This window comes from Thermobia domestica, chromosome 8 (genome assembly GCF_964235325.1).
Source record: "Thermobia domestica chromosome 8, izTheDome1.hap1.1, whole genome shotgun sequence".
NCBI lineage: Eukaryota > Metazoa > Arthropoda > Insecta > Zygentoma > Lepismatidae > Thermobia > Thermobia domestica.
This window is the reverse complement of record NC_137461.1, coordinates 3,743,483-3,759,549: the sequence shown is the minus strand read 5'-3', so window position 1 is coordinate 3,759,549 and position 16,067 is coordinate 3,743,483. Positions and strand designations below refer to the sequence as shown.

Below are 16,067 nucleotides of genomic sequence, written 5' to 3'. Positions count from 1 at the left end.
TTCTTTGTTTCATAAGCTTTCAGACACTAATAGCACTATTTACACACATATATTTAACATAGGACTTATGATAGCATTCGTTCATTCACATACATGATACTAAACAAAGAATTTATATATACATACATAAACACATACATACAGGTATAAACAGTCGTATTTTTATAGAATATTTTAAAATATTTACCTAAAACATTTACAATTAATAATAATCGCTTTTTAAAAAAAAAAAAAACAAAAAAACTGCATTGACTTTAATAAACCATTTATCACATTTCAATGATTCGTGACAACGTAACATTTGAGCAGCTTAAAATAAATGTATTTATTTTTCGCTTATTTTTTTTGATAAATATTTATATAAAATATAATACAAAATATATAACTATATTATCTTCTTTATATTCAAAGGCACCTTCATTTATTTATTATTATTTTTTGTCTTCGTATAGATTTTAAAGTTAATTTCTCAGCTGGAAAAGCTTACATAACTTATTTCATTCAAGCTTCAAAAACTCTCCACGGTCATTTTAAAGTTTGTTTTCCAAACAAAGTAGCTTACAAAATGGTAATTCATGTAAAATAAAATACTAACGAATTTCTTTTTACAAAATATATCGAAAATATTTTCGTAATAGTACCTGTTCACTATCAAATTTGAAGCTAGTCGTGAAATCATTAAGTCATCAAAAATAAGTTTTTAAAAAGTTGAGGAACTCCTCTTTTTTGAAATACAATCACTCCATTCTTCGTTAAAGACTTCCTGGGAATTACAATTTAGGTCTATATCAATCTTCCAATCTAAACAAACAAAATTGTTTTATATCCCAGTTGTTTTATCAGATGGAGATTGATTGTAATTTCTCTTTGCTTTCATTGTATATTTATGTTTAAAACTCTTTTGGGCGTAAAATCGTCCATAGTTTTGCTTCCAGAGACGAGGAGACTTCACTGAAGTACATCCATTTACGAACTGACAACGAAATTACTAAGAACAAAACAAATCTACAGTTTTAGGAAATGACAGTCATTACAACAAAATAATCGTGTTTGGATATGTATGGCTGAAAACTTACAACTAAAAACATTTCGTAAAGATAAAACATTGTCGAAAAATTTGTTTTATCCGTTCAAAACTTCGTCTGAAATTTTACTTTTCTCATAAAATTTCAAACAAGTGACTGTTATCTTATTGTAAGTCGAGTCAACTCACAAAAGACGGTTATTATGTTTTTCAATGTTCTGTTTAATAAGGATGTATTGCTGCAATTCCTATTCGACTGGACGACAAAGAACTAGTTGATCTGTGGAACTCGGGTTCTGCATAGCTATGGCGATACCTACTGCGATGCGATTCTTGGCTCTCTGTTTTCGACGCTAGTTGATGTGGAAGGACATGATGTTGAATCCTAGCGGTATCACGGTCTAACCCCGGGTATCTTTCGTGATCAGCAAGTTCCTGATACGATACTGGGCGATGAGACGAGGAGTTGGCGTCGTTGCGGTGTCTCTCAGGGTTGCCATGGGGCCTTCGCTCGCTTTCTGTGATCTCCTGGTAGGAGCGTCGTTTGAATTCTTTCGCAAGTTCATTTGAACTACGGCGTCGTTCTTCTTCGAGCATCTCGAACATTGAACGTCGCTTCTTTTCAGGTTTGTCGATGATTCGTCTTTCTCCACTTCCTCCGCAACTTCTTCGCTCTGGGCTGGGCTCTACAGAATCTGGTGTTCTGGGGGTAGACGTCGGTAGTGACCTCTGGGGATCTCTCGGTGTTGATGATGTTGGAAGGTATCTTGTCCTTGGCAGTGGAATTGGGCTTATTGGACTAATTGGACTAATCGGACGTTCCGGAGGCTCCCAGTTGTCCTCTTTCCTCTCTACTCTCCTTGAAGGGCTTCTGTACCTCATCCGTTGATGGTGGTGAGACTCTTCAACCTCATTGCGTCTGAATTTGGAATCTCCGCTAGTTGGTCTACAACCTCCACTATCCAGGCTCTCCCTTGACCGCTGTCGTTGATAGTCGCGGCGACTGTAGCTTCTCTTGAAGACATCGTCATCGTCTTCTGTGGATGGTAAACGGGAAGCTATTCGTCGTCGAGGACTACTGCGTTCTTCTAATTCGTCAACATCGAACTCTTCGTTGTCGTCAGTATGTCTTCTGCCTCTTCTGCTTAAATGGCGGTGACGACTGTTAAATGTTTCCCTCTCGTGATCATCTTCCTCATCATCGTCATCAGGATCTGGAGTTGGAATCATTTCTCGAGACCTAGACCATCCGGATGAGCGTGGTCTCGGCGGTGGAGGGTCGTCGCATCCATTACGTGAAGCATAGCCTGTATCGTGACTGCCGTAGCCACCCTTGCGTTCCCTGCTACGATCAGATGACCTTACCATATCACGATGATGTTCCCGATATTGTCGACTCACTGGTGCTACTTCAGTGTTCGTAGGTGCAGAGCGAGACATCCAGGGAGCTGTTCCTTGTCGCCTCTTGTCAAGGTGTTGTTGAAGAGCTCTTTCCTGTTCCTCAAGGCGCTCTCGCTCCAGCGACAAGAACTTTTCCTTGGCGTCCTGAAACCTCTCCCGTGGAGACAGTGGACCAGAAGGACTACTTTCATGACTTGGAGAAGGGGAACGCTGGCGGTCTTCTGCTGGTCGCCGAGACCGGTGTCGCTGCAGTGGCGCAGTGTCCAGGGAGGGTGTTTCGGTGACCGGGAGCTCCACACTGTGGATACGTCTGGCTCGAGGAAGGGAGACATCACGATTCACCTGCCACGTCGGTTGCACCAGGAATAGCGAATCCTCGGAAATGGCAGCGGGGTCTCCGCGTTCGTTCCATTCTTCATCTGTAAAGACAAAGAAAAGAAAGACTAATGTAATTGCATATTTTAAACTAATGTGTTCTTCATTATTTAAAATAAAAGAAATAAGTCAACAGAAAGGCAATATAATTACAACAAGACATCAAATATAAATATTAAACATTTACTTCTAAAAATGTAGCACGAAACAAAATAATTTAAACGCTAAGTTGTTTCTGTAAACTTAAAAAGTCGATGCTGTACGATGATTACGCCATCTATTGACATGAAACTGAAGCTGTTTACCTTCAAGCTCAGGCACGTAGCCAGGATTTCGTGAAAGGGGGGCGGGGTTCGTGACAAATATTGTGGTCACCACACCAGGGGCTCCATCATTCTAAACTATTGTACTGTACATATATTGGTTTGTTTAGCCAGGATTTCGTAACGGGGGGTGGGGGTGACATGAAATTCTGAAGGCCCAGGAGCTCGATCAATCTAAACTACTTTACTATCAACATATATTGATTAGTTAGGACAATAAAATGAGGATATGGTAAGTATTTTAATAACAGACCATGAAGAAATCTCGAGTAAAATAATAATAAAAAAACGTATTGAAAAAGATTATACAATATTTACGTCCTTCCTCTGTTTATTCAAATACAACAATTTTCCTTTCATTACGACCTCAACCATTATAAAAAGTACATACTCAATAATGTCTTGTAAAATATTTTACAATATCTATGTTCCTTTCTCTGTTGAATCAAATGTTAACAGAAATTTCTTTCCACATAAATTTTTGTTTTTATTATTCCGTCAACTATTGTCGGTTCCAAATTACAGGTTAAAGGAGCAGTAGAAAATTGTTTTTGAAATAACATGTTTGATACTGCAAGGATGCGATAACGAAAAAATATGATTAAAAAATATCCACGCTGTTACACAACGGCACTATGCTTTCGGAAGCTTGAACTCTCCCTGACTAGTAGCAGAAATTCTGAGAATTCTGTAACTTTTCTAGAAATTTTAAATTCCCTGACTCTTCCAGGATATCTCGCTCACTTCGCCAGCATGTATTGCAAGTAATACAAATCTCCTCATAAGAAAGAATAACCAAAAGCTTCCAGTAGTTATTTTTTGTTATAATTATTTTTTAGCGCTGAAGCTTCTTTTTCTCATTTCGTTTCATCGTTCCTTAATTTTTTTCATTTGTGGCCTCGAAGGGGGGTCCGGACCCCCCTGGCTACGTGCCTGTCAAGCTTTTCCCTTGCAATACTATAATACATTACGTAGGATGGTTAATGAGATGATTGACTCTTTAACTTTAATTATAATAATGTCCAGAGATAAGACATACATTAATTGATATAGAGCTGAGCGAAAAGAGATTTTTTAAAGGGTAAATTCTCATGCTCGTTTTTCGAGAAGATCGAAACGAATCTTTATGGCTCGAAAATGTATGTCGTTCTTAGCCAACTATAATTTGCTGGAACAGACTGTTTATTTGTTTATGTAAACAATGCACTGCATCTATTGTTGTTTTTCTCTCAACGGCGACACACATAGCTACTACTTTAATTAATTTTGTAATCTCTTCCTAAACATGGAAGGGGAGAGGAAGGGCACGATGGTTCAGTGTTAGAGCTCTTGCCTCCGGTACATGGGACCCCTGGTTCAATCCCCGGCCAAGTATGTTTCTGATGGACTTAGGCCCGTAGCCAGTGCAATAATATAGAGGGGGCCCGGTAAAAGTTAGGGGGGGCCCGATCCAAACATGTTATAGTTCATCACCATAATGAAGTTCATTTGCAAGCTTACCGTGAAAATTTTAGGGGGAGGCTGTTCCCCATGCTCTCCCCGTGGATACGGGCCTGGATGGACAACATCATGCCAGTGGGATTTCTCGAGGTATTCCCGTTTTCTCCCACATTCTCATACTACCAATTCTTCCATCATCATTCACTTGTATTAATGATCCGTCTCCTTTAGTCTGAAGGACATAATTGTGGGACGTTAAACTAAAACGTTGGGTTGATTTTGAGTTTAACGCCCCTTTCAGCAGCGAGGCTATATAAAACAGAACCTACTGATTAACGTGGAATTCGAACCACATGAGCTCCTGCTGGGAATCGGACCCGGTCTCCCACACCAAAGGCGCGTACGCTAACTGCTTAGCCATCAAAGAGCTCTAAACTCGAAAGATTTCATTTCATTTCTTCCTAAAAATAAACATTATAGCAAAGGAATTCCTCAGCGATATCTGCAACGATATGATAATTCATTTGTTATTTAATTTCCAAGAAAGTGAACTTGCAAATACCCTTTCACAGCAATAATGTATGTCGTGCTGAAAGTCCGTTATGTATGAATAATTCATTTCATGCTTAGTAATAAAAATAATAAAGCAACTTTCGAAAATGAGTTTAAATGTTAAGGTCGAAACCATTGAAGTCGAATATTTTTGATTGAATTATATTCAATATTCAATATTCTATCTGCAACAAATGCGTAGCCGTATGGAGATCATTGTGTATGATCATTATCCGCCTACACTTTCTTCACCAGAGGCCTTTCCACTCCCCTCCCTCCAATTATGTCTTCAGCGACAGTGCTTGAAGGCTTTATAACAAATGACGATCACTTTGTTATGGTCCAAGGTTACCCTTCGCTAACAAAACCTGAACGGTTATCTATAGTCTCCATCTTGAATCCAAAAAGAAACGACAGAAACAAGGAGCGGAGCTTGTGAATTGGCGCATGCCACTAGGTTACACCGTTATGTTGTCTTTGAAAGGTACACTAACATCAGTCAGTCAAGACGGGTTAACTTCTTCACGGCATCGTCAGCGACTGATAAAGTGGTACACTTCCCAAGGAAAGAAAAACAATAATAACACGCCTCGCAACATTACATGACACCTTGACTATTGTACAAAATGGGAAAAGAAAAAAATGGAATTAAGGTTGGTGGCTTAATTCTTTTGAAAAATAGAAACAACAATTCATTCAATACGCCTATATATGCACTTGTTTGTTACGTGAAGTGTTCAGAACCAGAGTGGGTCAATCCATTTATTGTTTCGTTGATATCTAGTACCCCTAAAAAAATGTCATATCTACAGGAATACTTTCTGAGGATATACCAAGCAATGCCATGTCATATAATCATCTCATGGATGCACGTTTTGGCCTTCCATTTGCCCGATTTTACACTTCCGAACGCGGTATGCATAACTAGGGGAGGTGTTATGAAATGACTATGTCCGTCCGTACGACTATAGGTAGGTATCAAACCAAACCAATGGCCGTTGGACAGTGGCCACCAGTTACTGTTTGGTTCCAAAATGTTCACCATCGTCTTAAGTATTGATCAAAACTAATATTATCTTTCTGTAACTTATGGTTCCCGAGATATGGCTCCTTAAAATTCCTGAATTACGTCCAGATTATTATTACATGTGTTTTCTGCATTAGCATAAAATATGTAACTTGTGAAAACCTGCCTTTTCGCCCCGATTTTCATTTTCCCCGCAACCAAATATAATTTTGTGATGAGACTGACCGTAATAATCCCTGATATGCTCTTCAGTTCACCTCGGACATCGATGTTTATTGGTTACATCACTCCCTACACCAATCACTTGTTTCAGAACGCCACCAATGGTTTGCTGAGTTTATTAACTGTATTTTAACTTTTTCATAATGTGTATTGTGTCATTCGTATTTCGTTCTTTGTTTATTTTTTTAAAATTAATTTTCATTTTTAAAAAAGTTTATACAGTCCATCTTTAAAAATAGTTAGCGTTTTTGCATCCCAATCAAGAGGTACCGTGTTCAAATCCGGAGACTAGTCACTATGACTTGGATGAATGGTGGCACAGTGGCAGAGCGCTCATTTCTGGTGCAGGGGTCCCTGGTTCAGTTTGCGGTCAGATGGGTTGTAGTAAACAACATTATGTCCCTGGGCTTTCTCAGGATTTTCCTGTTTTTTTTTTTTTTCACATTTTCATACCAACAATTATTTCATGATCTTACACTTTCATTAATACTTCGTTTCCTAGAGGGCGTAATCATGGAATCATGGGATGTACACTCATGTCCAAAATTATTGTCGCATGTCTATAAATATGTTGTTGCAGGAATATAATTTGATAACGAATTCTCGCGGTATTTCTTATAATGTTAGTACGTGTATAATCAGCAAATTTCATTAATAATCCGTTTCCTAGAGGGCGTAATCATGGAATCATGGGATGTACACTCATGTCCAAAATTATTGTCGCATGTCTATAAATATGTTGTTGCAGGAATATAATTTGATAACGAATTCTCGCGGTATTTCTTATAATGTTAGTACGTGTATAATCAGCAAATTTCATTAATAATCCGTTTCCTAGAGGGCGTAATCATGGAATCATGGGATGTACACTCATGTCCAAAATTATTGTCGCATGTCTATAAATATGTTGTTGCAGGAATATAATTTGATAACGAATTCTCGCGGTATTTCTTATAATGTTAGTACGTGTATAATCAGCAAATTTCATTAATAATCCGTTTCCTAGAGGGCGTAATCATGGAATCATGGGATGTACACTCATGTCCAAAATTATTGTCGCATGTCTATAAATATGTTGTTGCAGGAATATAATTTGATAACGAATTCTCGCGGTATTTCTTATAATGTTAGTACGTGTATAATCAGCAAATTTCATTAATAATCCGTTTCCTAGAGAGCGTAATCATGGAATCATGGGATGTACACTCATGTTCAAAATTATTGTCGCATGTCTATAAATATGTTGTTGCAGGAATATAATTTGATAACGAATTCTCGCGGTATTTCTTATAATGTTAGTACGTGTATAACCATTTCAAACATGTATGTGGCAAATTTCATGTCAAAAGAGCAGTAAATAAGAACTATTAAACGAAAATAAAACCTATTTAGCAACATTTTGTTTTACTCATTCCAATTTTCGAATTTATAATTCTTTTTCTATGAAATTTACCACAAATATACATTTCGCGATTATACACATAGTATCAGTATTAAAATTCTCCTGCAAAATCATTATCAAATTATATTCTTACAAGAAGACAGTTATAGATATGTGTGAATCTCTTTGAACATCACTTGTCATATTCAAATCCACCAGGCGAACACTCGCACAGTATACGCCTTGCTGAATTCCTTCTACTTTCTTCAATTGTTGTACACAATGGCGTATTTAGGGGGCTTTCGGGCTTAAGCCCCCCCCGAAATCTTACTTACTATAGTAAAGTATATGAAATATCTTGCTGAATTTTCACATTTTCAGGCAAAGCCCATCCTCGAAAGTTAGCAAAGCCCCCCCCCGAAACAAAATCGTAAATACGCCACTGGTCGTAGATGTTATTGTTAAGATTATTTTAATGTAAGTTGACTTCGCAGACTCTTTATTAAATATCTAGGTAATTGAAACCTACCAGATCACGGGCACACATGGACTAGAATCGAACCAAGTACTCTAGAGCAGAGGTAAACACTATGCCACTAAGTTAGCTCTGAATAATAATAATAATAATAATAATAATAATAATAATAATAATAATAATAATAATAATAATAATAATAATAATAATAATAATAATAATAATAATACAGAAAGAAACCGTGATTCGTATCTTGATAGAAATCCTGTTTGCCTTCACATGTTTACTGTGAGAAGATGTGATTCCTTGAATGTATATGTTTATGTGTGTGACATATAGAGAGTCGGAAAACTCGTTGTGATATTCGACGTCGACGCTTTCTTCTTTCTTCGCCTGGATCCTTCTCGCGTGGTTAACGGTTCGAGGACACCAAAAATTTACCGTCGACCTGGATTGTGGGAAAAGAAAAAAAAAACATCAACAAATGACTATCAACACTCACAACAAAGCAGGTTGTCGTCTCAAGATTATTTTACTTCAGCCATTTTATCAACTGTCCTCTTCCACAAGAGGTAAAAGAAGAAGAAAAAGAAGAAGAAGAAGAAGAGAATGAAGATGCTGAAATAACGGATATTTCTGCCTCATTTGTTGTGGTTTCTATGCAAATTCTCTCTCCATTTTCTTTTTTTTCTTCTTTTTTTTATTTTTTAGGAGTGCTTGCACTTTATGTGTCATTCAAGTGAATTGTCGTTGTGAAGATTAGGATGTGTATTCTTGTGTTGTGGGAATCGTGTATACCGTTTACCTCGCCAACAAGTGTTGTCCTTTCTTGAAATTGACTATTGTAAGAATGAAGCTGTTAGGAGCAGAGACTTTCGAGCAGTATGACCTATATGCGTTCTGAATAAAGATGGCTCTTTGCGTACATATAAGCATCTAATTAACACAAAATGCCAGCCATAAAGAGCTATGAATATATAAAAATATTCATATATAAATATTCTCAGAATATGAGAAAAAAATGAAATGAAATGAAATCTGAGTTTAAGGTTCCAGGATTTTAGGCTAAGGAAGGCGAATGATTAAGACCAGTGGCGTAGGGAAGGGGGGCCCAGAGGGGCCGAACCCCCCAAAGAGGTCCGACAATGTACTTTGCTACTTTGATGTTCGTAATTTTTTATATATTTTATGTTTATACATTTTTTGTTTGTAATTTTTCTATATGTACCTATAACAGCACTTGGCCCCCCCAAACACACATCCTGGCTACGCTACTGATTAAGACAAGTGATTAATAATGAGAGAATCAATGGAATGAGAATGTAGGAGTAGGAGAAAATGGGAACACCCCGAGAATATCCACGGACATGCTGTTGTCCATCACAAACTTACTTGGCCGAGGTTCGAACTCGGAACCCCATGCACCAGAGATAAACGCTCTACCACTGAGAAACCGTTGCCTGCTCTCCCAGAATAGGAGAAAATCACATCACGTGACTTCCAAAATAACGCTATGCGTAAATGTAGAAAACGTTATAAAATAACTTGATCCGTCTGCCTATTGAAGAGTTATCAGAGGAGAAAAAGCTTCACACATAGCGATAAACTGTTTCTTAATTTGTATTCAACGTTCCAAGAAAAGGTTCTCTATCTATTAAAAATGGATGTTGTAGACCTAAACTTGCTCTTCAGTCTTAAAATCATACGTTACTACAAATAAATCTGTCAGTTTCACGTCCTACTATTATTCCCTTTAGACTAAGGGAGACAGATGATTAAAAAGAAGTGAATGACGATGGAAGAATTGATGGAATGAGAATAGGGGAGGAAACGGAAGTATCCCCGAGAAAACCCAAGGACACGATGCTATCCACCACAAAGGTACTTCGCCGAGAATCGAACTAGGAGCCCGAATGTTACTACAAAGAGATGATGCTACCCGATAACTAAACTACTGACGGGGAGTGATAGTTACAAGTAGAAAATTATATACAAAGGATTGCAACATCACAATGATTTGGTTTACGAATTTGAATTTGTAACATTGACATTGTTTTGTTTGTGTTCCCTTTTAAAATATTAAGTTTTCTAAAAGTTCCGTATGGAGCCTTCAGAGAACAAGCGAATCAAATCCAATTACCCGAAGTTGTCGGAAGAAGAAGCATAAAGATCATATGGTATTCTTAATTACATGAAAAAGTTAACACTGTTTTTATTATAAGTATTATAGTACTTACAATCTCTGGACATGAATATTTTAAGGATGAAATATGGCCAAAATGACCAAACATTAACTTTATTTCCCTCTGCATTGAACTTGCCATATAATTACATAAAAGGACCTTATTCAATTTCTGGTCAACCGACATGCTATTATAGATAAGGTAGCTTTATCGTAACTAAAAAGTGTATTTTCACTTTTCCCAAAATTTTAGTTTATAAATGAAAAGTAAACTAGATAGATCGATGGTACGCTTTTTCAGAGTGTGAAGATTTAGAAAGAAATTTTAAAATTAGAAGGGCCAATAAAAAAACTATGGGACACACCAGGGCCGGCTCTATCATATATACAACACGTGCATTTGCACGGGCCGGTAAAATGTCATAACTGTGTTATTTAAAATAAATATTTCTTGTCGGAAACAGACTTCATGATGATGGTGGTTAAATTTACTAAGCTTAACTTCTATTTGAATATTACATTCATAAATCATGTTTACGTCGTATTAGTGTAAGGTAACACGGTCAGTGCCACAGTGGTCAAACAAATCCCAGCATGAATTGCTTCATTTTTGTCAAATACAAGAACTCAATTCTCGAACAGTAGCGAACACCTGTTCCATTTAGTTAGTTATTACAGCTTTAATATGAAAACTAGTCTTGTCTGTGACCAAGGGCGCCGATTTCTCTGTAAATTGGGGGGGGGGGGACATTCAGATACAGAAGGCATATATGAGGATTTTAAGACAAATTGCATTCAAATTATGCCATAATTGTATATTCTTAAACACAATAAGGGGGGCCCACATCAGCTTTGGGGGCCCGGGCTCCCTCGGCCTCCCAGAATCGGCGCCCTTGTCTGTGACATAAACAAGTTTCTTATCATTGAAGGTGGAAAGAAGTTCATTTCAATTTTTTGAGATCTAGAAACAAAATCAAGAAATAAAGATAAAAGAGCTAGTTGTACTGGAATTCCAAACTTGAGATTGAAGCTCGATATTGAATTCTATAAAAAGGATTACCATCTTTCCTGTGCTGGTGTGTTTGCTTTCTTTCACTAACATGATAGATTATTATTTAAAGAAAAAAAGACACGCAACAATATTGTATTTGTAGTGTTTAGTCCTTTCTGAGTGCAAGTGCACTTTTCCTCCCCTTTGTTGTTCATGATGGGGTAGCATACTTAATATCGTGGCTTTAAAGATTTATTCTTTCTGAAGAAAGCGGGGACGGCAAATGGTGGCATTGCACAGGGCGGCAAATTGCCTAGGGGCGCTGAATTTTTGGATCAACATTCGGAATAATATTAAAGCCTAAGGAGAAATTATGGAAGCCATGCAACCGTTTTCCTCTTGCACCTGGAAGGAAGGTTGCATTCTAAACGTAAACAAAGCGAAATGCATTAGCAATGAGTATACAATTAGAATTGTACATACAGGAAAACACGCTTGAAGTACCGTAATTATTTTGTGAAATTAGATTACAAAGTTTTTCACGCTGTCCGAGGTTAGTGTAGGCTCTATTTGTTTTGTGTTTGTGTGCGTTTTGACGTTGTGTAATCCAACGTCGCCTTCACACATTGTGTCGCTAACACCCATAAATGACTTTGGCCTTGAGATTTTGTCATATGCCGTTTCTGGGTCAATGATATCCCAGCGCTAACATCAGATTATAGGGTGAAACTGGAAACAAACCGTGCTCTTCTGTCATACATTCCCTAAACAACAGTTTTTCTGTATGTAATTTTTTTAACCTATATAAAAAGTAGACAGGTATTCAAAGAACTGCAGCAAGTGCCTCCGTGTGCTGCATTATTAATTATGTTGAGTAAAGTAGAGGAGGCCGGGGCTATTTGAGTACAATACGAGAAAAAAATATTTTTCTTGAAACGCAATAGGTCATTTAGGATTTAGATTTGTCGGCATCTGTGGCACTTTACACTTTCCCGACCTCGTGCCTCACCGGGAATCGAACCCGGGTTCGCTAACATCGAAGGAATATGCATTTAGGCAACAACATCAGAATATTAGTACGCTGCCATACTGCAACATATCAAAGAACTAAAGTTCTACTATAAAACTAATAGCCAGATAAAATATTAAAATGAAAATGTCAGAAAATGAATTTTACAAGGAGCATGGAGCTATATTTCAGTCGGTGCTATACTTTTGTTATATTTACATTTAAAAATCTAAGTTTCACAGTAACTTCTGACTGAAAACTAAATGAGATTAATTATTTAGACACGATTAGCTTATCTTAATTATGATTCACTTAGTTACTTGCAGACGCAAAGACAAGAAATGGCGTCCGAAGTGTACAAACGTTGTATTTTACGCACAATCAAATGCTTCAATCAGGTACGTAGCCAAGTGGGTGGGTCCGGGGGATCCGGACCCCCCTTCGAGAACAGAAATGAAAAAAAAAATAAGGAAGGATGAAACAAAATGAAAAAGAAGGATCAGCGTTAAAAATTAAAACTATAGGAAGATTTTGGTTACTCTTTCTTATGAGGAGATTTGTATTACTTGCAATACATGGTGGGGAGGTGAGCGAAATAGCCTGGAAGAGTCAAGGAATTTAAAATTTCTAGAAAAGTTACGGAATTCTCAGAATTTCTGCTACTAGTCAGGGAGATTTCAAGCTTCCGAAAGCATAGTGCCGTTGTGTAACAGCGTGGACATTTTTTATCATAATTTTTCGTCATGGCATCCTTGCAGTATCAAACATGTTATTTCAGAAACAGTTTTCTACTGCTCCTTTAACCTGCCATTTGGAACAGACAGTAGTTGACGGAATAATAAAAACAAAAAAGTTATGTGGAAAGAAAGTTCTGTTAACATTTGATTCAACAGAGAAAGGAACGCAGATATTGTAAAATATTTTACAAGACATTATTGAGTATGTACTTTTTATAATAGTTAAGGTTATAATGAAAGGAAAATTATTATATTTGAATGAACATAGGAAGGACGTAAATATTGTAAAATCCTTTTCAATACGTTATTTTTTTTATTATTTTAAATAATAAAATAATTTATTTTATTATTTTAAATAATAAAGTCGAGATTTCTTTATAGTTTGTTATTAAAATATCCACCAACATATCCTCATATTATTGTCCTAACAAACCAATATATGTTGATAGTAAAGTAGTTTAGATTGATTAAGCTCCAGGGCATTCAGAATTTCATGTCACGCCCCCTTCCTCCCACACCCCATTACGAAATCCTGGCTAAACGAACCAATATATGTTTCAGTAAAATAGTTAGAATGATCAAGTAACTGGTGTGATGATCACAGTATTTCATATCACGGACCCCCCCCCCCCTTCACGGAATGCTGGCTATGTGCCTGCTTCAATAAATGTATTCACTCACGCAGTTTTGACACTTTAATACATGTCAGGCCAAGAAAATAGGTGTTGCAAATCACTTTGCTAACAAAATATTCACATTTCCGTCAACTGTTAAATAAATTTAAAAATAATAAAAGCACGAACCATCCATACGAGAAACAAATTAAAAACTGAAGAAACTTTTATGGCGGTATTGAGCACAGTAAATGTGTAGTGAATGTTTTTTTTTCTTATTTTGACTCGAATAACCTCGATCTCTCCCATGTTTTCGCCTTTCTTTACCCTAGTTAAGTCTACTTTTCTAGTTTCATATGGAACTTACTTTTATTGATAGATTTTTAATACAGTTTTTTAAAAAATATATTGCCTACTTGTTTTCGTTCATTTTATATTTTAAAAATTAAAAAAAGAAAACTATCAAAAATATAGTATATGATGTCCAAACTTGGCATTGTCGTAGAGCTTGACGAGCTTATAATATGCATATGAAAAATATGCAGGTATTTGATTCCTGATTTATTGGTTGTCAAAAGGGTTGCGGTTTGGTCTTGGTGAAATCAATGTTGGTGAGAATCCAAAACGTAAAATACGAGATCAGATGCTTCATCATTCGGAACGGTGAGTTGACGTCAAGTTATAAATATAGTAGAACAAAATTAAGTGATAATACGATTGTTCCAGTTCTGGAATTTTATTTTAATTGCTAGTTTTAATTAAAGTAAAAATATATGATATTAATGTACTGGCTATTTTCTTTGCTAAACTCGAACATAATTTTGGCATAAAAAAAAAAACTAGTGATACAGGTGCGGAGCACCAAAAATACGACAAAGTCCCTTCTACTGTGATATTAAAAATTATATTTTGAATATATGAATTTTCGACCTACAAAGGAGGCGTAACCTTTTACTAAGCCGATAACCTTTGTCATGCGTCTATATATATAAAGGTGTCACGCAAAATCCGAGGCAAGGTCGCTGAAATTCAGGAGATGAAACAAAGATGTTCCTGATCCCTGCTTCTTCTTTCGAAGTTGTTAACTACCATCACACTACACATGACTGCAGGAGAATGTTTTCAGACCCACGCCACGCACGCCAACATTCCATCTTAACTATTTCCCATTAGGATTAGTATTATTATTATTATGTATACAGCATGAACATGAGAAGACAACGAAAATAGGGGAACTGACAAAGAGATGAGTCCGGAAGTGACGCTAATAAAGATATAGAGAAAGAAAATAATAGAGGTGTAAAAGCAGAAACATCTAGAACAGTCAGCGAAACAAATACAAGGCATGGGACTTTTTTTCTTTATAAAAAAATCAGTCTATTTACAAAGAAGGAAAATGATGTATATACAGTATATATAATACAATAACCTTTTCTTTTCGAAAACATCTTTCCTTCACTATTTGGAGTTTTTGTAATATAACACGACTTTAAAAGAGTTATTATATATATTAAATTGACACTTAGAATTGGCCTACAAAAGCAATGTATATCGTTATTCCGAAATGACGAGAAAGAAGCCAAAATCAGAAGTATAAAATAGACAAATCTCTCATTAAGTTGAATAAAATGTGGAGGATTGTAAATGATCATGTGTATTAGAAAAAACATTTTTGGAAAACCTAAACAATTGGTGCTGTACAAAACAACGTGAAGATGAAAGTGATTTTTTCAATATGTTACAGACAATATTAACCGTATTAATTAATAATAAATATATATATATAACCAGGGATAAAAGTGCAGGGGAACGCGGGGAACTTCGTCCCCTCACTTATATTAAATATCTGTGTTCCTAAAAAAAAAAAAAATATAATGGGCAAAAATTGGCAAGGGGGACGGCGTGACGTTATGCGTCCCCCCTACCTTCTGAAATCCACTTTCACCCCTGTATATAACGGTTTCTAAAGTTGACGGTATTGTCTTTATCCCCGAGAAAGAGTACATTTGCCCAGTTTCCTAAAATCTGTCCAACTATTTTTAGGGCCTGAAAAAGATAGAAGACGTCTGTTAACCTTTTAAGATTAGTGTTGCACAAGGAATTATCTTTAATATAAAAGGTATAAAAATTTTGTGAAAGAACACGAAATAAACATTAATTTCAACTGTATATGTGACATTTGACCTCAATGGTAAGTAGGACCTAGGGCTGGGAATAATTACGCAGCAATATTGCTAAAGTTCTTTTGATCGTTTTCTTTAAAAGACGGATAACCTATTAAAAGATTTATTTATGCATGCTTGTGAAAATAATT

General features: G+C 36.3%; 1 protein-coding gene across 1 annotated transcript in view; it reads right to left on the bottom strand.

Annotated features, from left to right (window-relative positions):
* Nucleotides 1–236: 236 nt before the first annotated feature.
* LOC145692652 (uncharacterized) overlaps nt 237–16,067 on the bottom strand; it is a 188,537-nt gene continuing 172,706 nt past the window's right edge. The window contains exon 2 of the mRNA XM_081768007.1: nt 237–2,844. Within this exon, the coding sequence (XP_081624133.1) occupies nt 1,247–2,844 (1,598 nt within the window). The 3' untranslated portion in view covers nt 237–1,246. The remainder of the gene's footprint in view (nt 2,845–16,067) is intronic.